General features: G+C 31.5%; 2 protein-coding genes across 3 annotated transcripts in view; one reads left to right on the top strand and one right to left on the bottom strand.

Moving 5' to 3' along the window:
* The window catches only part of LOC139525559 (tRNA-dihydrouridine(20) synthase [NAD(P)+]-like), a 627,966-nt gene that overhangs the window by 3,593 nt on the left and 599,314 nt on the right, over positions 1 to 25,059 (top strand). For both annotated transcript variants that reach the window (XR_011664925.1, XM_071321008.1), the window contains exons 2-14: positions 838 to 966; positions 1,347 to 1,392; positions 1,839 to 1,930; positions 3,694 to 3,737; positions 4,084 to 4,144; positions 7,276 to 7,323; positions 10,567 to 10,632; positions 10,880 to 11,037; positions 12,711 to 12,876; positions 15,894 to 16,015; positions 16,731 to 16,880; positions 17,850 to 17,937; positions 18,203 to 18,276. Coding sequence is in view for 1 of the 2 variants with exons in the window: in XM_071321008.1 (XP_071177109.1) it covers positions 850 to 966; positions 1,347 to 1,392; positions 1,839 to 1,930; positions 3,694 to 3,737; positions 4,084 to 4,144; positions 7,276 to 7,323; positions 10,567 to 10,632; positions 10,880 to 11,037; positions 12,711 to 12,876; positions 15,894 to 16,015; positions 16,731 to 16,880; positions 17,850 to 17,937; positions 18,203 to 18,276 (1,232 nt within the window). In the remaining variant the exon portion in view is untranslated. The remainder of the gene's footprint in view (positions 1 to 837; positions 967 to 1,346; positions 1,393 to 1,838; positions 1,931 to 3,693; positions 3,738 to 4,083; positions 4,145 to 7,275; positions 7,324 to 10,566; positions 10,633 to 10,879; positions 11,038 to 12,710; positions 12,877 to 15,893; positions 16,016 to 16,730; positions 16,881 to 17,849; positions 17,938 to 18,202; positions 18,277 to 25,059) is intronic.
* Positions 19,637 to 24,962, bottom strand: LOC139522621 (tigger transposable element-derived protein 6-like). The gene is made up of 7 exons (XM_071316086.1): positions 24,917 to 24,962; positions 23,556 to 24,011; positions 22,918 to 23,142; positions 22,073 to 22,409; positions 21,392 to 21,723; positions 20,807 to 21,030; positions 19,637 to 20,232 (listed from the first exon to the last, which is right to left on the bottom strand). Exons 1-7 carry the CDS (start codon positions 24,960 to 24,962, stop codon positions 19,759 to 19,761), a joined length of 2,094 nt encoding a protein of 697 aa, XP_071172187.1. The 3' UTR covers positions 19,637 to 19,758.

The following is a 25,059-nucleotide window of genomic DNA, read 5'->3' as shown; positions in this document are numbered from 1 at the left end:
AAGCACAGGCTCATATAAATTTGACTTTTGAATAATAATGCTAAGTCTGATATATCAAATGAGTACTCTATTGCTTTAAATACATGATATATTATATATTAAGGCATTTTAAAAGTATTTTTTTGCCAAATTTAAATTTTAAAAGCCCCAAATGTTGATAGTTGAAATTTCTCAATTTTAACGTCTAAATTTAACACACAAAGTTGAATATAGAATTAATCATATTGTCTATAATATATATCCTATTGCTATGAAACTTTGTAAGCAGTCTTATAATATATTAAGCTTTAGTCATACCAAGTTTTATTAAGATTGGTCAACTTTTTCTATCCTATTAGGTCAGAGTACACAGTTATCGTCCTTTGATTTTCGTTGTCCACGAATATAGTCCTTAGTGTGGACAGTGTGTTACTTGCCAATTTTTGTTATACCCCTTCCAAATTTATTTCTCCATGTTTTATGCCTCATATAGCAAGTTGGGGGGTGAAATGACACTGTAAAAAAAATTGGGTAATAAATATTAATGTAAAGTAGTGATTAGGTCCAGCTGAAAAAGGTCAAAAATTAGCACTTCGGAAGCTGTCAAAAGATTTCAAGACCCCCTTAACATAAAATTGTCCATATTTTGAGTAAGAGCTAATGAAGTTTTCTATAATTTTGATATAATTTGTCCCAAAAGTAGTACAACACACTGTAAAAATATAATTGAGAAAGCGCAGGTGGGATTTTTTTAATTTTCATTTATTGTCTAAAAGAAATGCACTACGAAATAACTGTGTACTCGGACCCATTGGATTACCTTTGTTGATATAAAAATGACTATGAACTATTTTTCAGTGTTGATAGATAATGACGGAGAAAATAGATTTCCACCACAAAGTGATTTTGGCTCCTATGGTTAGAGTATCTACATTACCATTTAGACTTTTGTCACTTAGATATGGCGCAGATTTAGTATACTGTGAGGTAAAATTGTTGTATAATTATATATCTAGTGCAGTTTTACCCAGACACTTCTGTATGTGCCTCTCCCAAGTTGAGAGCTTGTAACTCAAATTGAGTCAGTTTTTTGCATTTTTTTTCTCTCTTCAACCATGGCTTATTTTACCTTAAATAATATAAAATTGATAAAGTTGGGAGGCAAGAAACACACAATATAAGACAACATTCAAATATGATGTTGATTTTCTGACAAACTTGTGTTGTATGAAATTTTTTTGTTACATTGAAGGATGCTATATGCTAGATAAATATATATTATTATGCAATGATGCCAAAACTACAAGACATTGTATTGAGTTCACTGCAACTGTATTTATCATGAAATATACACTCTATATTTTTAGGAAATAATTGATTTCAAAATACTCAGCTCAACTAGAGTAGAAAATGGTAAGTAACTGATTAAGATTTGGTAAACCCGGTCAAAAGATGAAAAATGAAAAAATCACATTTTTATGAATGGCATTTACCACTAAATTTTAACCCCATGAAAATGAATGTTTTTACAGAAAATCATCTTATTGTCACAGAATAATACTTTTTTTGAAAAAAACATCTACTATTTGAATCGTAGGAATCTAGTTGAAAAATATGTAAACAAACATTTGAAATTTTGGCTGTAAGTTTAAAAAAAATTTCTGAGAAAGGTAAGGATTGCTGTGCAAACAAATTTGATCCATAGCTTTTGAAAGATACAAGGGGTTTCCTAAATAAGAAAGAACAGCTGAAATTGGAATATTATTAAATAGCCCTTACTACAATTAATATAGATCTGGTTAGAGAAAAGAGACATATACTAGTCTAACCATGTTTTTTTTTATTGATGACTGTTACAGATATACTTGGAACTGTGGACTATGTTATGTCTGATGGTTTCGTGGTATTTAGAACCTGTCCACAGGAAAAAGGAAAAGTCTTCTTTCAATTGGTATGTATTTTTTATTCGATGTTGTAGAAACAAATCAGTTGTAATTTGTTAGTATGATGTGAAACTCTTGCTGTACTGGCCAGACCACTGAGTGTAACCAAGATGACTGGGTTCAAGTAAAGATAAAACAATCAGGAGCTGACTTTTATTTTACTACCAATCCAAATGGTGAAAAACTGAAAATACAAATATAAATACAGTTTTACAATGGGTTCAATGATGATCAATGGACAATGATAATTAAAGTTCATTAAAAATATGGATAAACAGTTTGTAGATATAAAGCTGTTAATGTTCTTTTTAATAATAGATGGATGAATATTTTATTTTGAACTGAGTTATCAAACAAAAACGCAAGTCACATGTGTAGAAATGTATGTGGCAACAATTCTTCTTCTTCGTATATCTTTCAAATTAGGAACACCAAGTAGAAACAGAATTGTTTTCTCTTGTATTATTTAGATTTTTAAAGTACTATATTATACATCAGATAGTTTTAAAATATAAAAATTGTTGAACACTCCAATCACCATGTACAAGATAAAAGTGCCATCCAATAATATATATACAACACTATTGTGCAATACACCAGAATGCCCTCACAGTCTTCCGCTGTAAAAATTACTTCATCTGAGTTATCTCCCCTTCTTTTTGAATTATCCCCCTTACATGGTACAGTTGAAAAAAAATGTATCAAACAAATTTATTTAATTTTTTTGTTGTTGAAAATACAGGAATGAATATGATAAAACACATAATTTTCTATATCAACATGAAAAGTCTTTAACATGAATTAGATACTACTCTGAAAAGACATCAATGAAACAGTAAGAGAATAACTCAAAAAAAGGAATAACCAAAAGATATCTTTAGGTCAATGATGGATTCATTATTTCATCATTTAAATGCATCATTTATTAGTTTCTCTGATAGTGAAAAAAATTATACATTTAAATTTTTTTAATTAAATGAAAAATAAATTGGAATAGATTTATTTTGGTTGGTCTGTTGTACTGTCCAGTATTTTCATGGAAGTCTGGTATCCTTTTGTGGAACCTCTGACATTAATGATTTTTGCCATATGCTTGGACAGGGGCATTTATCCAGTGGTTGCCTTCCACCTTGTGTGATATCAAGGATTTAATTTGTTTTAATCAAACATTTGAATTTTGAGTTTCCCCAAGTTGTTGGATTTTTAAGCCTCCACATTAGGCAATGAGGACAATAAGTGTTTCCTTTGTTTTTCTTTTCTTCTGACTTTCTGTCCTTGAATATTTCTGTCAGGCTTATTTAAGTTGCCGCACTCTAAATAAAATTTTCCTCATTTAAATTTGATAAAAACTGATTTTTAAACCTCTGTCATAGGCAATTAGGACATGTTTCTCTTGTCTATCCGTTTGTATTTTCTTCTGTCTGTCTGTCTGTATTTGAAAATTTCTGTCAGTCTAATTTTAGTTGCCGCACTCTAACTGAAGTTTATCTCATTGAGATTTAATAAAAAATCATACACAATGGTAATAGAACGGCAACATGTACATTGTAGATAGAGTTCAAATTTGGGTTGTTAGTCCACTCTGGAGCTATGCTCCTTTTTAACTTGGAAATATGCCAAGCTTGAGCAGGGGCATAAGTATTCTGAGACACATTCTAATTTTATTACTTGACATGTGATGTAAACATAAACCAAAATTTGTTCAAGTAAAGTAACTGTTTGAACATGATATGTTAAATCAATTAATTATCTTGATATCCGTTTCTAACAGGGAACCAGTGATCCTGAAAGAGCTGTAGCTGCTGCATTGAAAGTGTAAGATTTTTTTTTATAACAGTCTATATTAAGTTTTGTTTCACAATTTATAACTACCTTTATTAACTTGATTAACCCTGCTATGATCATGTCATGAACAAGTTCTGTGTTTTATTCCTAAAAACATAGTGTATTTTAAATGTAATGGATAAGAACGTCATTGATCATATTATGGAACTACCATTTGATTTTTAGGGGGAACTAGGATGAGAATACTTCTGAAACCAGTCTGGTTTATTTTTTATTGTATTCTGTAAGTTAAATTACTACATGAAAGAGAATTTGAATTTGTATTTGAAAATATGAGGATGCCAAAAAATTAAAACATACTTGTTTAAATTGACAGACAAGACGATGTTGCTGGCATTGATATTAATATGGGATGTCCTAAAGAATTCTCTATTAAGGTAATTATACCATAAGGCCACATTAGAAATAAGCTTGTTGTCTTTCATGGTCAACCTTGTATGAAGTCATTAATTGTACATAAAGTCACTACCATTTCTATATTTTAAGGGTGTATTAAGCTGACATATTTTCAAGCTTGAAATTGTGACCTATTCCAGCAGCATGTCCTGTCACCTTGTATGTTTAATATGTTGATCAAAACCATGAATTCAAATATCCACCAACAATGAAACTCTGTTCATTTATTTATTCATCAATTTGAGTTTTCTGAAGAAGAAAAAATCGTGTGAAGAATTGGAAGATTCTTGAGAAATAACCATAGGTTGTTTTATAATGTTTGTGGGACATATCCAAATAAGGTGTTAATTTTCACTGACTAATTGTTCGTCTGTCATTTCTGACAACATTCAGACATAACTTTAAATAAAATAATTGTTTTCTGAAACAAGCTGATTTATCTATACTTACAAATTATCTCTATTGTAGGAAATTTCAAATAAACATTTTAGTTGTTACACATGTGTCATTAGACAGAATCACACTAATAAACCTGAGATTGAAATATCAACATATAAACAACCATCAAATGTGTTAATTGGGTGATAACATGTCACTTAAAGAATACAGTTACAGTAAAACATGTTACAAATGTACTTTTGATTGTAGAATTAATTCTTATGAAATAAAAAAAAAACAAGCTTAAGGTAGATGGGGTGTCTAAATTATAATCCATAGACTCTTTTAATAATTTGCCAAAATGTAGTTCATATCCTGCTTGTTTAAAAACAATAATAAAAAGAATGGATCACCAGACTTATTTTCACACTACAGGTTGTGCAAAATTGTCAAGATTTTGTATAGATTATGCATGGAAAACCCATTTTTCCGCCATAAAACGCAAACCACACCATAGAATTTTGAGATAAAATATGAGAAGATAGCTCCAATATTATGCTTTCAGATAAGAAAAAGAAAAAATGGGGTCACCGGACTCGTCTTCTTGCCACATGTAAAAATGGGTAAATTCCTAACACATTCTATTGTAAAAGTAACACTATCTGAATTATCTGCCCTTGCATTTGAGTTGCCTCCCCTTATTTGAGAAAGTTGGAAAAAAATGATTCATACAAAAGAATTCTTATTTTTGTAAAATACAATCTTAAATATGATTGATCAAACATGACATTTTCTATATTATAATAAAAATTCTTACCCATGAATTACCTACTACTATAAACATTTGCACATTTCATGAAAGATCTAGACCTTATTTTAGCTCACCTGGCCTAAAAAGTGAGCTTTTCTCATCACTTGACCTCCGCCGTCGTCATCCGGCGTTGTTAACTTTTACAAAAAAAATTTTCTTTGAAACTACTGGGCCAAATCAAACGAAACTTGGCCACAATCATCATTGGGGTATCTAGTTTAGAAAATGTGTCCGGTGACCCAGCCAACTAACAAAGATGGCCGCCATGGCTAAAAATAGAACATAGGGGTAAAATGCAGTTTTTGGCTTATAACTCAAAAACCAAAGCATTTAGAGCAAATCTGACAGGGGTAAAATTGTTTATCAGGTCAAGATCTATCTGCCCTGAAATTTTCAGATGAATCAGACAACCCATTGTTGGGTTGCTGCCCATAAATTGACAATTTTAAGGAAATTTTACTGTTTTTGGTTATTATCTTGAATATTATTATAGATAGAGATAAACTGTAAACAGCAATAATGTTAAGCAAAGTAAGATTTACAAAAAGGTCAACATGACCGAAATGGTCAGTTGACCCCTTTAGGAGTTATTGCCCTTTATAGTCAATTTTTAACCATTTTTCGTAAATCTTAATGACTTTTACAAAAATCTTCTTCTCTGAAACTACAGGGCCAAATTAATCCAAACTTGGCCAAAATCATCATTGGGGTATTTAGTTTAAAAAATGTGTGGCGTGACCCTGCCAACCAACCAAAATGGCCGCCATTGCTAAAATAGAACATAGGGGTAAAATGTAGATTTTGGCTTATATCTCTGAAACCAAAGTATTTAGAGCAAATCTGAAAAGGGAGAAATTGTTTATCAGGTCAAGATCTATCTGCCCTGAAATTTTCAGACAAAACAGACACTCTGTTGTTGGGTTGCTGCCCCAGAATTAGTAATTTTAAGGAAATTTTGCAGTATTTGGTTATTATCTTGAATATTATAATAGATAGAGATAAACTGTAAACAGCAATAATGTTCAGCAAAGTAAGATCTACAAATAAGTCAACATGACCAAAATTGTCAAGTAACCCCTTAAGGAGTTATTGCCCTTTATAGTCATTTTTTAACAATTTTCATAAATTTTTGTAAATTTTTGTAAATTTGTAGAATATATTTTCCACTGTAATTACTGGGCCAAGTTCATTATAGATAGAGATAACTGTAGCAAGAAGAATGTCCAGTAAAGTAAGATCTACAAACACATCATGATCACCAAAACACAATTTTGTCATGAATTTATCTGTGTCCATTGTTTAATATGCACATAGACCAAGGTGAGCGACACAAGCTCTTGAGAGCCTCTAGTTTAGTATTTCAAAATCCAAGATGGAGGACGACACCCTATCTACCTTAATATGAAATTATTTTGAATTTTTGGTATTTAAATAATTTAAATACACTACTTGTAAATTATGTATAAAGAAATGTCAGGTTTTGGACTAATTGCAAAAAGGGGGTGGTAGTAGGAAATGTCAGGTTTTGGACTAATTGCAAAAAGGGGGTGGTAGTAGTTTTCAATTATTTTTTTTCCCAAATTTCTCAAATTCCAAATTTTTGAAAAGTTTGAAAAGGAGAAGGAATGTTTGACTGCACAATATATTTGTAAGATCTTGACATTTGTTTTGTGTCAGAAACTCATATTATGTGAAATTTGATCACAATCCAAATTCAAAGCTGTATCAGGCTTGAATGTTGTGTCCATACTTGCCCCCACTGTTCAGGGTTGGACATCTGCAGTCGTCTAAAGCTGCACCCTGTGGAGCACCTGGTTAAAAGGCTAGTATGCAGACTGGCAAATTCATAAAAAAACCAATATCCATGAATACAATTTTCCTCAATCCAAGACATCCACGGTATTTATTATTTATTAATTTCAGGGTGGAATGGGTGCAGCATTACTGAAGAAGCCAGAGAAAGTTAAACAGGTACTTGTTTATTTAATCCTTTAAAGTAAAAGTAAGATGAATTGTTTGAATTGTGATTTGTTATTTGTCTGATCAGTAATTGGAAATCTAAACAAACAAAAATAACTTCAAGGCTACAAGTTTCAAATTTTAACCTTGAGATTAGCTCAAGGTTATTACCTTGAGATTCCCTCCTGGAAAGAGATGTTGTTTTGAATAATCATATAAAACAGAAACAAATAAAGACAGAGTCATTTGCCGAAAGTGTGAGGGCTATAAAAACTTCAATCATCAGTGTCGTCAAGACAAATTGTAAATACATGTTGACAATAGAAGAACATAAACATTTGGCAGTTGTCTAGACTATTAATTACTAAATATGCAGTACACCAGTTGATACAGTTAGAAAGACATTAGAAATTAATCATATAAAAAAATTAATTCAAGGGATGTTCTCAAATTTTATCGTTAGGGGTTGTGTTGACAGGGGAATTGTAGGCACTTATTAGATGTGGATTTTGGCATTTTAATTGCAGTTGTAGGCACTTTTTCATTTTCATTTCAATTTCATAAGAATTATGAACTTGTTTGTGGTGGTCAAGGTTTTACAGAAGTTGCCACTCATGCTCCCATATGCATTTTTATTCTGGAACAAACCTTTTGTTATTTGTATGGGAGACAACTTCAACACCGCTACATGAAAATCATAGATTGAAGTAGATACCATTTCAAAAAAATGTTAAGAGAGTCTTCAGTTAACCCTTTCCTAGTTCTATAAAATTGAGAATGGAAATGGGGAATGTGTCAAAGAGACAACAACCCGACCAAATAAAAAACAACATGACCACTTAAGGAAGGTTGGGATTGATTTTGGGAGTTCTGGTCCCAACAGTTTAGGAATTAGGGGCCAAAAAAGGGCCCAAGTAAGCATTATTCTTGGTTTTGGCACAATTACTTAAGTATAAGTGAATAGAAATCTATGAAATTTAACACAAGGTTATGAACACAAAAGGAAGGTTGGGATTGAGTTTGGGAGTTGAGGTCCCAACAGTTTAGGAATTAGGGGTAAAAAAAGGGCCCAAATAAGTATTTTTCTTGGATTTCGCACCATAACTTAAGTATAAGTAAATAGAAATCTATGAAATTTAAACACAAGGTTTATGACCACAAAAAGAAGGTTGGGATTGATTTTGGGAGTTTTGGTCCCAACAGTTCAGGAATAAGGGGCCCAAAGGGTCCAAAATTAAACCTTTTTTGAATTCATCAAAAATTGAATAATTGGGGTTCTTTGATATGCCAAATCTAACTGTGTATGTAGATTCTTAATTTTTGGTCCCTTTTTCAAATTGTCTACATTAAGGTCCAAAGGGTCCATAATTAAACTAAGTTTGATTTTAACGAGAATTTAATTCTTGGGGTTTTTCGATATGCTGAATCTAAACATGTACTTAGATTTTTGATTATGGGCCCAGTTTTCAAGTTGGTTCTAATCGGGGTCCAAAATTAAACTTTGTTTGATTTCAACAAAAATTGAATTCTAGGGGTTCTTTGATATGCTGAATCTAAACAAGTACTTAGATTTTTGATTATGGGTCCAGTTTTCAAGTTGGTCCAAATCGAGGCCCACAATTAAACTTTGTTTGATTTCAACAGAAATTGAATCCTTTGGGTTCTTTGATATGCTGAATCTAAACCTGTATTTAGATTTTTGATTATTGGCCCAGTTTTCAAGTTGGTCCTAATTGCGGTCCAAAATTAAACTTTGTTTGATTTCAACAAAAATTGTATATATGGGGTTCTTTCACATATGCTTAATCTAAACATGTATTTAGATTTTTGATGATTGGGCCTGGTTATTAGATTGGTCCACATTGAGGTCTAAAGGGTCCAAAATTTAACTTTATTTGATTTCATCAAAAATTGAATTCTTGGGATTCTTTGATATGCTGAATCTAACCATGTATTTTCAGATTTTGGATATTGGACCATAATAGGTAATGTCCAATTTAAAATTTAAAGTTTTTAAGTTTAAGTTCTTAGGCCACATTCATTATGTGTCAGAATCCTGTGTTGTGTCAACTATTTAATCACAATCCAAATTCAGAGCTGTATCAAGCTTGAATGTTGTGTCCATACTTGCCCCAATGTTCAGGGTTCGAACTCTGCAGTTGTATAAAGCTGCGCCCTGTGGACCATCTGGTTTATATTTATATAAAAGAATTTCAGAGAAGTTTATGGGTGCTAAGTCAACAATTATGTTTTAGATCACAAGTCAAAATTAAGTCACACTTCATGTCAGTACTATGAACATGCTTTGAATAAGATTGATTAAAATGCTAGTCTGAAAGAGATTGTTTTTAGTTCAAATTTAGGACGAGACTTTTTCATTTACTTTTGCAGGATTCCTTCATTGCAAAAAAAATATTTTTATACTATATAACAAAATAATGAATGATTTTTGTGTCTGTCATCTTGAGCAGTTGTGCATAGACAGTATAAGATTTCCTTACCTTGTTTATAGTTAAGTCAAACATTTCACTGACTTAAAGAGAATTATTAATCCAGTCAAATATTCACAGCTGAACTTACCATTGCCTTTTCAAACAAACACACTTACCGTAATGTGTGTACAATGTGTACAGATGTAAGTTGACATCGATGTGTAAGACCAGAAAACTACAATGTAAAAAAATGTCTTTCGTTTGGAATTTAGTTCGAATGGGATTTCCTGGGGGTTGATTGAACGTTTGACTTTGAGATACTTATTATTGATGTGTTATTTAGTAAATATATTCTTTGTTTTGTGGAAAATGAAGAAACAGACAATTTCGCATAATTTATAAACGACGACCAACGGCTTTACGTTATTGTTAAAAGACGGCCAATTTAACTTGTTTATTGTAATATTTTCTTTAATAATAAAGAACCATGCTTAAAAAATCGAACGCAATATATGATATATATTTCTGACCTAAATGGCAAGTAAGAAACAGCAAAAAGAAAAAATCCAAATTGACACCAAATTATTTTTTCCACGAAATTAACTCAATTTTAGAATGGCGGGTTTTGATATCAGTCCCATTGTTGTCTTAAGAAAGTAGCAACAACGGTCGTTTCTAAGGGCTTGCTTTCTGGAACTATATAACCTCAAGATGAAGATGAACAGTATCTCTCTATGTAATTTAAAAAAAAATAAAACTTATATTTTTCAAAAAGCTAAATCTTACAATAACTTTTTTTTATATATAATATCTTAATTTTCAGATATTATCAAGTCTTGTGAAAGCAGTTTCAATTCCAGTAACATGTAAAATAAGATGTCTTCCTACCGTAAGTGTTATATGATTTAAAAATTTATTCAAAAACAAGGAAATAAATGTATTTTATGCCTTAAGAATATATATGTAACAGAAAAATTCAAATTTCTTTTTCGGTCTGACAAACCCTAAAACAGTTTGACACAGACTGAGTTGTGATAAGGTCAACTTTGTTGACACTCAGTTTTACAATCAGTGGTGGTGGAATGTCAATTAAAATGATATAAAAAGTCAATGTCATATTACATTATAATTAACAGTTAGACGAGACGATTGAGTTAGCCAAGATAATAGAGAAGACAGGTGTATCAGCCTTGACAGTTCATGGACGAACTAAGGAAGAACGACCCAGACATACTAATAGGAATGATTTTATTAGAAAGATAGCAGAAAGTTTGTCTATCCCTGTTATTGCAAAGTAAGGTTCAGTAGTAGACAAAACAAAAATCAAATACCTTTGTACAGATGGTTACAGAGAATTTTATTTATTGATCAAGGTGACTATTGAAGGACAGATTAATTATAATGCAATAATTCATAACATAATAAACAAACCAAAAAATATACAAGATAGCAGAAAGTTTGTCTATCCCTGTTATTGCAAAGTAAGGTTCAGTAGCAGACAAAACAAAAACAAAAAACAAATACCTTTGTACAGATGATTGCAGAGAATTTTATTTACCGATCAAGGTGACCATTGAAGGACAGATTAATTATAATGCAATAATTCATATCATAATTAAACAAACCAAACAATATATGTAAGGTTCAGTGTTCGCACACACAAAAACACAAAAACAAAAACACAAATACCTTTGTACAGATGGTTACAGAGAATTTTATTTACCGATCAAGGTGACTAATGAAGGACAGATTAATTATAATGCAATAATTCATAACATGACAAACAAACTAAACAATAAACAGATTTAAATAGTCATTACATTGTTAATCATACCTCATCTGCTTATTTTTATGCCCCATTTATGGGCATTATATTTTCTGGTCTGTGCTTCTGTTCATCCGTCCGTCTGTCCATTCGTCCGTCTGTCCCACTTCAGGTTAAAGTTTTTGGTCAAGGTAGTTTTTGATGAAGTTGAAGTCCAATCAACTTGAAACTTAGCAAACATGTTCCCTATGATATGATCTTTCTTATTTAAATGCCAAATTAGAGATTTAATCAAATTTTCATGGTCCACTGAACATAGAAAATAATAGTGCGGATGGGGGATCCGTGTACTTGGGACACATTCTTGTTATATTGATAAGACAATATTAATGGTTCAATAGAATAATAATTGTTATAAACATGCATGCCATTATGAAACTCGACATAACCAGCCCTTTTTTATCAAAAGTTTATACTATTGCACATTTCTCCAGTACCTATTTTATTAGAGTTTGAAATTGTTTGTGAAAATAATGTTGAAATTATTGTAATACCCCATGCTACAAATGAAATTGAGAATGGAAATGGGGAATATCTCAAATAGACAAACAGCCTAAGGCAACCAATGGGTCTTCAACGCAGCAAGAAAATCCCACACCCAGAGGTGATTTTCAGCTGAACAAAGGTTCTGACTTGGGACTGGAGCAAAAATGTCCATCAGTCATTTAAGCTTTTTTGTTGATCAATCAAACATTTTATGTTGGATTGCAACTTGGATATGTGGTCATATATAATAGAAGAAAGTGCCCTTTTCATTTTGAAAACACTTTCCAAGATCATGTCCAAAGCAAATAAAATTGACAGAAATAATTCCAGAACCTTACATGGTTTTGAAATCAGACTTGCATATATAGTCATAAATAATGAAAGGCAGATCCATAATGGTTCTAAGGTCAATATGTCAAGGTCATTTACCTTAAATGAATGCAACACGTTAGTTCCTTAATGAATTTGATACAAAAGTTGGATTATAATCCTATATGATGGGAGGGAAACCCATATTGATTTCAAAGTTCAAAATCAAAGTAACTAGAAATGGAGTGAAATTTAACATTGGGAAAACTGTCCATACAGTAGATTCTTCATCACTCTGCATGGAAATTTACAATTATATACATGATTTTCCATTCATATTCTTATAGTGGTGGTTCAAAGGAGATGAAAGATAATTCTGACATACAGAAGTTTGCAAAGAATACTGGATGTACCTCAGTGATGGTTGCTCAGGCAGCAGAAAGGAACCCATCTATTTTTAGCAAGGAGGGAATGATACCATTATTAGATATTGTTAGAGAATACATTAAAATGGTAAGTTCTTGTGACAAATTTTAAACCTAAATGTGCAAAACACAATACAGGGAACAATATGGTTGCACTGATGTCCAAAAATAAAGATTAACACAATAGAAAAAAAATTGTGATCTTGAAATTTGTAAAACTCATTTGGTGAGTGGAAAAAACAGTGAGAAATATTTTAATTTCTACTTTGTAAGGATAAGGTAAGTGCTGGTTACAGACACTACTCATTAAAATAACTTCTGGAAATTTATGTCTTTAATGAATTATCCCAAGATTTTTGCACAATTACAATGCAATTTATTAACAAAATACAAATGAAAAAAATCACAGTTCAACTGTATCATTCTGCAAAAATTTACCCCCTTTCTGAATTATTAAAGTCATAAGGAACCTTAAATTAAAAAAAAAAAATGTATATGTTTTTTTTTATAACTTAGGCCACACCAATTGGATTCCTTGTTCGACGGACCCGCCCGCACCTATTTTTTTCAAAACAGATTTTTTTTAATTTTTTTTATATTCCCGCTTCCCGCATCCGGAAATGTAATCATGTCCATTTCCAGCACCGTTGTTTTTGTAAATATTATAAAAAGATATCAACATTTGTTTTAAAATCACAGTCTAACCTGTATATAACGACTTTAAACATAAAATCACCCCACCACAAGGTGTAAATATCTGTGAGAATATTTGCTTCAGCATGAAACCTATTTATCCAAAGAGGGAGTGCTCCGATATAAATTTATAACAGCACGGAAATACCTGTAAAGAACAAACAATTGGTTTCTTTCCCCCTTAATTATATTCCCTATCAAAACATGTTCACTGTGAGAATAAAGTAAGAAGAACTTCTGAAGGATTTGCCTTCAACTGCAATTATATTGTATGCTGGCGAACAAAACTATCTATAGCCACTGCATGTTTATGCACCTGTCCTGATTGATTCAGAGGCCTGTCTTTCAGCAGTTATCATTTGTTGATGTTGTTCATAATTTGGTATTTTCCTGTTTGGATATATATATAAATTAGCTAATAATTTTTGTGTCCTTTATAGCTTGCTGTTTGGTCTGTATCAAAGCCCTGTGTAAAAGGCCGTACTTTGACCTGTGTTTGTTATTATCAGGTTGAGAACAACCCTCCCTCAGATAAAGGGTCATTTTATTGATGTAGAAAAGAAAACAGAAATACCAAGGATTTGTATAGTTCTTCTATACAAAACCTTTGAAAACTTAGAATTTTGTACTCAAAAAAGAGGGGTGCACTTATTTTGAATAATAGAATGAAATTCAAAACAGTGTGGCTGTGGTCATTGATTGACACATTAAATTCATCCATTGACTGGGACAATTTACGTGAACGTACCTACGATAGACATTTAAACTGTGGGGTCACCAAAGGTTTCTTAACGCCTTTAATTATAAAATAATTCAAAAAATTAATCAGGAATAACCTTTATGTTTTGATTTACATAATTGATATAAATCAAAACATCGTGTTATTTCTGATTAGTTTTTCGATTTACTTTATTAAGGTGTTGAGAACCTTTGGTGACCCCTTAGTTTAGGTGTCTTTAAAAAGTACATAGTGAGCAGTTGTTGTCACATACAAACGTTCACCTAAATTGTCCCAGTCAATGGATGAATTTAATGTGTCAATCAATGGCCACAGCCACACTGTTTTAAATTTCATTCTATTAAACTGTTAAAGTAAATGTGTTAACATGGTTAAAGTCCAGGAATATTACAAAATTCTTGGACATGTTTTGACCATTTAATACCAGATAGATATATAGTTCTTTGAGAAAATATGAGCTCTTTTATACAAACAAATATATTATAACTTATATTGATCCCTCATAAAACATGTAAAAGGGATATTTATAACATTAAGGGGTTGCCCTCAAACTGATTATGACTTGAATGGAGAATTGTCTCATTGTCAGTCACACACACATAGACCAGATGTAACTATTTCTTGGTGAACAGGGAAAAAATACATCAGAAATTAAAGAAATGTCAACGTACAAGTGATAAATCAAGTTTTAATATTGTGAAAATCTACTTTTTATTGTTTACAAAAAAAAATTATAATCGCTCGCCTTTACTTTTCAAGCTTCACCTCAAAAATTTGCAAATTAAATATTTTTTTATTAAAATTTTCAAATCGCTCGCTCGCCCCATATTTTGGAGTCCAAAAATCCGTAGAACAAGAAATTAAATTGGTGTGGCCTAATGGATAGTTTTCATAATAAAACTTATCTACATTTACTTTTTTCTGAAGTAAATTCTTTAATTTGTTCATATTTAGAAGAAGTTTACTTTATTTCAATCGCTTCCTTCCAGGGAGCAATTCCCCAACATATTTTCCGTATGCAAAGTGACCTCAGTGTGACCCATCTCGTAAAAATCCGGTGATCACAATACACATGAATGTCCTTAATACTAACTATTATCTGATTGTACATGTTAAACACATGCTCAATATCCATGCTTTTTGGTTGATTGTTGACAAACAGTTGACAATTGTTAAACTTCGGCTTCAAAACATGAACTTTAATTACCTGCCATATTTTTACAACAACACAGACCGATTGAAAAAAAATTGACAATTATACGAAATTTATCAGAAAAAAATTACTAAATCGTGCACAGAAGACTAAGTTTATGATGTTTGTATGCATTGGTTAAAGAATTGGAATAACATTATTTTTCACCGGTCACTCGTTTCATTTGACTTGAAGAAAAGAACAGCACCTCTCTTAAAATGAAAGACTACACATATAACTCATCAAAATTATTAAGAGTTGACTTTCTCTTTTCTAGTGAAAGACAACTGTGAAAACCTTTCTGTATCCCTCTATTACCCAACCACACGATAACCACTTCAGGTGTTGGTTCACCTTGTTCAAATTTATACATATATGTAAAGTTAATTTTTTTTTATGAAAAATGAATAAAATGCCACATCTGAATTTTGAAAATGAAGAGGCGAATGATTTTGTTTATGAAATATTGTTTGTGTTGAAGGCAATAGATTGGGACAACAATGCCATAAACAGTAAATATTGTATATTGGCAATGATGTATAAAGACATGGACTTAAAAGAAGGGGATCAAAGTCTGACTGCTGTTACTATGGAGGAGTTCAGGTAGGGGGCAAATATAAATATAAGAAGATGTGGTATGATTGCTACTGAGACATCTTTCCACAAGAGACAAAATTACACAGAAATTAACAACTACAGGCCACCATACAGCTTTAATTGGTGAGCTAAGCCCAAACTGCATAGTCAGCTATAATACAAGTAGGCCCAAAAATGACAAATGTAAAACGATTCAAATAGGAAAAATAACAGCATCATTTATGTACAAAATAATGGAGAAAAAAAGTATGTAACACAACAACAAACGACAACCACTGAATAACAGGAGCCTGACTTGGAACAGGCACATACGGAATGAAGTGTGGTTAAACTCGTTTGAAGGCATCAACCCTCCCCTGACCTGGGACAATGGTGTAACTGTACAGCATAGGAAACAAACTATTAAAAATCAGATAAAAAAGGCGGAACACAACTGATGGAGACAAGAAGCAATACATCTAACAAAAGCAAGATGTCTAAAGTAATTGAGGTTGATACATTCCGTCTAAATTACTCGATAAATCAAGTAACTAAATTATCATATCACACCACGAGGGTCGTAATGGGGATACCTTCATGACGAATAATGGTTAACGTTCTTGCCAAATGAAGTTAATGATAATTTTTTGTGCATGACAACAAAATGTACACTTTCTTTCAGACGATAAAAAAATCAACTGATTTTTCCACCATAAATATTCTGTTTAAATCTTTTCTTTAGTGAGATATGGGGCCTTCAGGAATATCATAACCAACACAGACAATCAATGAACAAGTTATTAGCCATGAAATATGATAAAGAAACAGAGATTCATGTTGTAACGACAGATGATGGACACACAACTATAGAAATGCCTTTTAAATTTAACAAGTAAGTTATTTAGAATATCATACACTAAATTCATTTATGTTCTTGTCCTGGAATGCAAGACGTAGAGATTACTCTCTGGTGGAGGTGTACAAGTCTGTCTGACAAGGTATATCTGACCTTGAACTCATTTTGATTGATCTTTAAAAACATTAAGTTTATGTGATACTTGTAATGAAACCTTTATCTATATGACTTTCAACCTAAAATCAATTGTCATTATTGCTGTTGACACATTTCAACTTGTGTACTGTTATGTTTTTTGTTTTGTAAAGATTGTTTGAAATAAAATTTGTTTTTATGCCCCACCTAAAATAGTAGAGGGGCATTATGTTTTCTGGTTTGTGCCTCTGTTCGTTCGTCCGTCTGTGCCTCTGTTCGTCCGTCCGTCTGTGCCTCTGTTCGTCCGTCCGGTTAAAGTTTTTGGTCGAGGTACTTTTTGATGAAGCTGAAGTCCAATCAACTTGAAACTTAATGCACATGTTCCCCATGATATGATCTTTCTAATTTTAATGCCAAATTATAGTTTTGACCCCAATTTCATGGTCCACTGAACATAGAAAATGATAGTGCAAAGTTCAGGTTAAAGTTTTTGGTCAAGGTAGTTTTTGATGAAGTTAAAGTTACATCAACTTGAAACTTAGTACACATGTTCCCTATGATATGATCTTTCTAATTTTAATTCCAAATTAATGTTTTGACCCCAATTTCACGGTCCACTGAACATAGAAAATGATAGTGGGAGTGGGGCATCCGTGTACTATGGACACATTCTTGTTTGGTGATCCTTTACCTAACCTAAATATCCAGGCATTGCTTACAGATGATAGATGACTAATTACACAAAAAACTTAAATGCGATTGACACAAAATAAACTTAACCTTACATTCTGCCCTAAATTCTTTTATCTATTATACACAATCAAACATTTATTATTTTAACATATAGAGATTGATTATATTTAATTACAGAAAAGAATTTCCTCCAAAGATTTCTCCAAAACAAAGGTTATATGAAGCAACAAAGAGAGCAGGGATAAATAGACTAGAATATGATGTGGTATGTTAAAAAAGTTCTGTTGAACAGTGCAAAAAGTTTAGCCCCACCTCATTCTTTATGTTACTGTATATCTGAAGAGGTTGTCAGGACTCCATTAAGAAAGCTTGCGATGTAGAAGTTTAAAGTCAGTTTTCATTTATTCGAGATGTATATCAGATCCTTATTGGCACCCATCCTCCTTATCTTTAAATATCTAGGATACACATTTAACGCATCATTTTACTTATTCTACCATTGTAATTCTGACTTTTATTATATTCCACAGACGGAGAGGACAGAAGACAGATGTTATAACTGTATTCTGAATGTTGGTGGAAATCTTTATACAACTCCATATTGGTAAGACACAAAGTAATAGATAATGGACAAAAGATTTCAATATTCAAAATTATGTTAACTTGAGAATTGGATGTCAGGGTTAAACTTAATGAGACTACCAACACTATTAACGTGACGGTACCCAAATTGCACCTAAAATCACGGTTTTTACGTTTACGCTGTTAATCTGTGCGAATAAAAATTATATATGTATACTTGATTTATTCCTTGGACCAAGCCGGTTCTTTTGGTATAATTATCAAGTTATAGTTCCTAGTCAATAACATATAGTTGGCATTCAAAGTGACTGTCAAATGACCTATAAATCTAACACGAGGAGTACCCAAATTGCACCCATCAGTGAAAATGTCAATTTTTTTAGTAATTTGATTTTTTTTGGGATTTTTCAAGATGTATAAACATTTAGTTAATACTTTTCACTCTTAAACTCATTTTTCAGACAATTTGGTAAACTTAGGAATATTCTTGGCAATCGATATCAGACCTTGACACCACCGGAAATTAACAAAAAACGAAAGTGAAAGTGAAAGTACTATTTTTTTTAGCTGCAGCATGCACAGGATCAAATTAATTAACTCAGTGTCGACTTCAAAAGGGTTAAAATATATTTCTCATCTTTAAGGAGATTATTTGTTGTGACTGATGACCAGATTAATCAGTTTAGGTGTTGGGATAAGAATTGAATGAATGCAATTCATCTACATTTTTTACCTCTGTGACCTGGATACTTGTAAAACTGCAGTGACAAGTCATGTAAGTTGTCAGTTAAAATCCAGGAATGGATTTATTGTTGTTATATAAAAAAAGATATGCTAAGGGTGTGTGGATTGGTGTGATATGAGAAATATACTGATTCATTCCAAGCATTTGATATAGAAAAGTAAACCCCTCCACATTATTTATGTATGTGCCTGTCCCAAGTCAGAAGCCTGTAATTCAGTGGTTGTCGTTTGTTCATGCGTTACATATTTGTTTTTCGTTCATTTTTTTACATAAATAAGGCTGTTAGTTTTCTCGTTTGAATTGTTTTACCATGTTTACATTGTCTTTAAAACCATGCAGGGCCTTTTATAGCTGACTATGCAGAATGTGCTGTACTCATTGTAGAAGGCCGTACGGTGACCACATCTTCTTTTCTATATGTGACCTGTATGGTTTTTGTTTTTGTATGTTAGATGGGGTCAACTATATGGTTTCTTATCAATGGGTTTTAGAATAAGAATTTCTTGCTCATTGCAAAGATATATTGCCTCACAGTCTTATTGGTGACCACACCTGACTGTTTGGGTTACTAAATTATTTTTTTTTGTTGAATGAGATTTTTTTTTGATAAATTCCCTGTTAATTCTGTATTTTAATGTTCCATGCAGTGCACAACAACACTTTCTATTACATAATAAAAATTTATTCCAAGTTGAAAAAATAACCACGATAACCTATTATATTCAAAATGAAATTACAAACTTGGAGCAATTTCCATATTCAATTTTCAGGACATCTTCCACATACCCATTGTCTTGAGATAGCTAAACATCTTTGATAGTTTGTAAATATATTTGATGGGACACATGATTGATGAAACATATGCATGCATACAGAGCAATGCATCCAAAACATTTCATCGTCAGGCATGGAAACATTTTCTTCTGTGAGCATGCAAACTTGACATATAAATGTATTGATATCATTGTTATTATTATTATTACTACATAAAAAACAATGCCAATCACTGTCAACAATGAGACTGAGATCAACATATGGCAGTTGATCACTTGGAATACATTCTCTATGGAACCATTTCATACACCTATCATTATCACACCCAACCCATAGAATACCATTATTGTCATCTTGCACACACCCTCTTACACCACACACACCACACGTATAGCACTCATCGTCCTCACAATCTTTCAAATCACTTATTGTTGACATTTCCATACCACCATCAACAGTCTGAAATAAATAAATACCAGTATAAAGATCATATGATTAACTATTTTTTTTTAATTTTTTTTTTTATATATAGTTAAATTGTTGGTTTTCAAGTTTGAATGGTTTTACACTTGTAATTTTTGGGGCCCTTTTGGCTTGCTGTTAGGTGTGAGCCAGGGCTCCGTGTTGAAGGCCATACCTTGACCTGTAATGGTTTACTTTTATAAATTGTTATTTGGATGGAGAGTTGTCTCATTGGCACTCACACCACATCTTCCTATATCTAATTAACATGATTAATATACAATCATAATGTCATAAAGTTTAGAATGGAAATGGGGAGTATGTCATAAATATGACCTATGACCATTATACCAAAGATTTAGAAATAATTGGGTATATTTTATATCTTTGAATTTCATTTTACCCAAATATTTGTAAAAGTTGAAAAGGCATGAACTGCTTATATACATGTATATATATAGATTTAATATTTTTCATTATTTTGAAATTATATAATTTTTTAAAATTCAGTGTTACAATCATGTGAATTATTCTTCAATGTGTTTTATTTTTTCAGTCTTCAAATTATTACCTTTCTTTTCCTTTTCTGTTTTGGTTTTGGGCGGGACAGCTCTGGCAAATCATCACCACATTCACTAATTTCTACTTCAGGTGTTAGTTTTTCTACTGGTTTCTTAGATTTCTTTTTCGACTTTTGTTTATTAACAGATGTTTTACTATTCTGTCTTGGTTGCCTTTTTGTTTTCTGGGTCTTTTTCTCCTCCTTGTCCTCTAGTTGTTTTCTCCATTCTAATCCTAAGATAAATGAATATGCTCAAACTTTTTATACCTGTTATATATGTTAGTATTATATACATGTACAGTATATTTGAATATATGTTATATAAAAGCCCATAACTTTATATTTAATATGTATTGTCACTCTATGTCCAATGTTTTCTATTGGTTTGTGAAATATTTTGTTTAAGATACTTTGTTGTTTTGATTAAATAATACATGTATTAATGGAGGCCAATATGTATGGGTATCAATCCATTAAACAAAATCACTACATGCAATGCAAAAATACAAAAATACAAAAAAAGCTAATTTTTATTGCTGTACTTCATCTGAACGTCACAGGGAGGCCTTTATTTTAATGTATGTTATAGCTTACCTGTAATAACCCTTGCAACTGTAACAACTCTGGTGTTAAGCTGTTTCTTTGCTTTGCCAATAATTGGGACAAAAATGTCTGCAAGATCTTGTGGAATCAACCCCTCCTTTACTAATGGGTGACCATAAACAAACTGTCCACAGGAATGACATAATGGGTCTGTATCAGTATGATCAGATGTTGACCCTTTATAACTTTTGTCCAGTGGAGCCAATTTCTTTCTGTCTATGGCTTCTCTATTAAATGGTAAAATTCCACACTTGCGGAATGCATTTTTTACAATATATGGGCTTAATGCCTTGTCCACGGCTGTACTTAGAACCTGAGCAAATCTAAAAAAAAATATGAAACAAATTTATTACAAGTTTCTAATAAAATAATTTTCTAAATAAGATTTATATTTATATATTCCAGTTGATTCAAACTAGAAGTGTATTTGTTGTGTAAACTATAAATGCATGTATGAGAGTCTGTATGAAGTAAATATCTTAAAGCATATCAAACTAAAACTACTCCAAATATGTATGTATTATATACCAGTTGAGGGTCCAAGGGGAAGGTACCAGGTTAAGGTTGGAATTTTACCCTTTATTGTGGGTTTGAAACCCTCTCTTTTGAAAATTGCTCGACTAACCAATGTATTAATATAATTTAGTGCAAAATGTATTATAAGTTGCAAACCTGTTTTTTCCAATTATTAAATCTGTACTAGCATATCCAAGCATAAGAGACAGATCATTAAACTCCTTCTTTAATGGCTTAAAACATCCAACATCAAGGGGCTGTAGTATGTGTGTTGTGTGGGGTGGAAGACAGAAAAGGTCTACATTTCTTGCAATAGCCAGATCTATCAATTCTATAGATAGATGGCTTTCATGGTTATCCATGGTTAAGAGGATGTTGTGCTGAGACAAATGAGAAGTTGAGTTCAGAAAGATTTCTTTAAACCATTGGATAAACAGTTCTGAATCTACATATCCATTTGGGCTTCTCGCAAATAACCATGCCTCTGGAATACCTGTTAAGAAACAAATTACATTACATTTTCTTTGCAAAAAACAAGTAAACAAATGCATGCAAGTAATAATCATGATTATATAAGGAAAAAAATAGAGATTTTATAAAGGATATTTAAGATGCCTTATATTACATGTCTATTGTTAAATTTGGTGTACTATTCAATCAATCAAACATTTTGTTTTTAATTGTATCCATATCTGATTTAAAGAATATGGATATATGGCTTTAAGACATATTTTAAATTTCAACATACTTTTTCTATTTATTTAAAAAAAAAATAGTTCCTGAATATCTCAGTATAAGTTGCAATCAATTTTTGTTATTAAGATATTTTGCAACTAGAATCCCATGCTTCCACCAATTCAGGTATGTAAATTATCACAAATAAACCAGTCCGTAACTATATCTATATTATATTAGTTTAATCAGAAATTAAGCGAAGAAAATTTATATATACATGATATAGGAGAAATATATATTTTTTTCATTAATATATTGGAAGTTACCTCTTCTATATGCACCACTAGGGAAAGACTTTTCATATATAACCATAGTTGGCAGAACATTCCCATCAGCTGATGTACATACAACAGCTGTTGTGTGCTGTGAAGTTGTTACCATTTTTGTATAAGAATGGGATGATTTTGGTGTACAAACTTTATCTATCACAGTGGATTTCCCAAATCCTGTTTCATCCATGTTGAAAATGAATTGTCCTTTGTCAAATATACCTGAAAATTTACAAAGTTGCAGTTGTAATAGGAACAATCTTAACTGTGTTTTAATACATGTATGTAGGTTAATGTGACCTAATTATAGTCTTTTTTTTTTAAGTAACTGTCTTTTAAAGAAATATATAAACTGTATACCATAATTGCTAATTTAATATTTATATACATGTATAAACAATGGCAGAAGATTGAAAAGGAATATATATTCCCAAAATACAAATGAAATCCTGTAAAAAAAAATATATTGCATCAGTGCATAATTTGAAAAAGGAATGAATGATTATATGATTACATTAAAAAATTCAATTGTTATAATGTGAATACTATGACCATCCAATGATGGCCTGATCAGTAATTACTTTTTTTTTAATGATACATGTAACCATTAATTATTGCTTAGGTTTATGACTTACAGAGCCTTTTTAATGTTTCTTCCAGAAGGTCAAAGTGCTGTTTCATTACTGTAAGATTTGCCATTCTCTGGCGCCCTCCATCTATTATTTGTGGCTTCTTCATTGACAGATCTTTATGTCTTTTTAAGAAGCTCCTATACCATTTATTGGATGGCCCTTTTTGATTGGGTATCTCTCTTCCCATCTTTTTCATTATTTGTCTTACAAACATCTTAATCATTTTCCTTGTTAGTGGAAAGTTTCTCTGGTAGCAGTTTTCAATATATGTAACAAGGCTCTGCTCTTCTTCATTATTTAAAACTCGTGTTGGAAAGTTGGTGTTTCCATTCCTTAAATTTCTTCTGATAACAGATGTGTGTATATTGAATTCTTTTGCAGCCTTATAGGAAGAATTTCCATTTTTTACTGCATTTATTGCCCTTTTTAATCTCTCTGGACTATACTGTTTGTAATTTTCTGAAATTAATCAATAGAATATATACTTTCTTCATAATTTAAATAAAGCATGAATATGCTATGTTTAAAGTGTTCTTTATAAGATTTATGTAGGAAGAGAAATACATGTCATTTTAGTCAAATTAAAAAAAACACCATACAAATTTCGTGGAAGCGTTTTAAAATAGACAAACAGACCATAATCCATAAATTATAAAAGAAGGTTGTCTGAATATGGCAAAATTAATAAAATAACATTCGCTTTCTATTTTATTTCTATTTTTGTATTTTTCTTGATGCTTCAGGGCTAAGTATTTATGGACTATTTTTTCATGTAATGTTTCAGCAAAGTAATCATCAGAGCTCATGTTTGATTGCTGTTTTATTCCAACTATAAGTGAAATTTATTTTCTTACTAAATTTTGGAATTTAAATTAAAGTATTATATAATTCCTATCTTGGGATTTTCTTTTCTTTAAAAGTTCACATCTCATATTTTTTTGTATGTTATTTCTGATTCTGTGATTCATGTTTTACAGTTTAATAGGAATACAAATCAAATCAAATTTTAATTTTACAAATTGATCTTTTTTTATATTCATTGTTGTAATTTTAATGGTGTTCAGTATATTAAAATGGTTCCCGGTCGAAACTGCCCTTTTTTCTTGCATCTCGTCATAGGGCACCTGTTTGTTGTTATCGATACAAAATGGCGGAACTGACGGGTTTGGGGACACATCACAGTTTTTTGTTCTATACCTTAATAGTTTATTTACTGACGTTTATTTTTTTGGACAAAACGTTTCATACTTTATAAACGCTTAGGTTTCGGGTAATATTCTGGCGATTTAAGGGGTAAAAGGTGTATTTTTTCAATCGTCGCATGAAGGGTTTATCAGTGTGGCATCATTTTCGTAAGGACTTACTCTTTGTATTTGTATTTTTTGTCCGCTTCCTTGAAGGTAGAACCATCCTGACTTTTTCCAGAGACGCAAAAATGGACGGAAATGACGAAAATTCAATCGTTGCACGTTCTTTACAAAATAACACGATTTCCAGCGCTTTTTTC

This window comes from Mytilus edulis, chromosome 5, assembly GCF_963676685.1.
Source record: "Mytilus edulis chromosome 5, xbMytEdul2.2, whole genome shotgun sequence".
In the NCBI taxonomy this organism is placed as follows: Eukaryota; Metazoa; Mollusca; class Bivalvia; order Mytilida; family Mytilidae; genus Mytilus; species Mytilus edulis.
The sequence above is the reverse complement of the archived record's forward strand: the minus strand, read 5'-3'. Positions and strand labels throughout refer to the sequence as shown.

Excerpts from the sequence above, each read along its gene's own strand:
- LOC139522621 (XM_071316086.1), bottom strand. The coding sequence starts at position 24,962 with ATGGTTCTACCTTCAAGGAAGCGGACAAAAAATACAAATACAAAGA. Across the intron at positions 24,012-24,916 it reads AAAAAATACAAATACAAAGA|AAAATTACAAACAGTATAGT; the intron begins GTAAGTCCTTAC and ends GATTAATTTCAG. Across the intron at positions 21,724-22,072 it reads TTAATAATTGGAAAAAACAG|ATTTGCTCAGGTTCTAAGTA; the intron begins GTTTGCAACTTA and ends ATTTTTTTTTAG.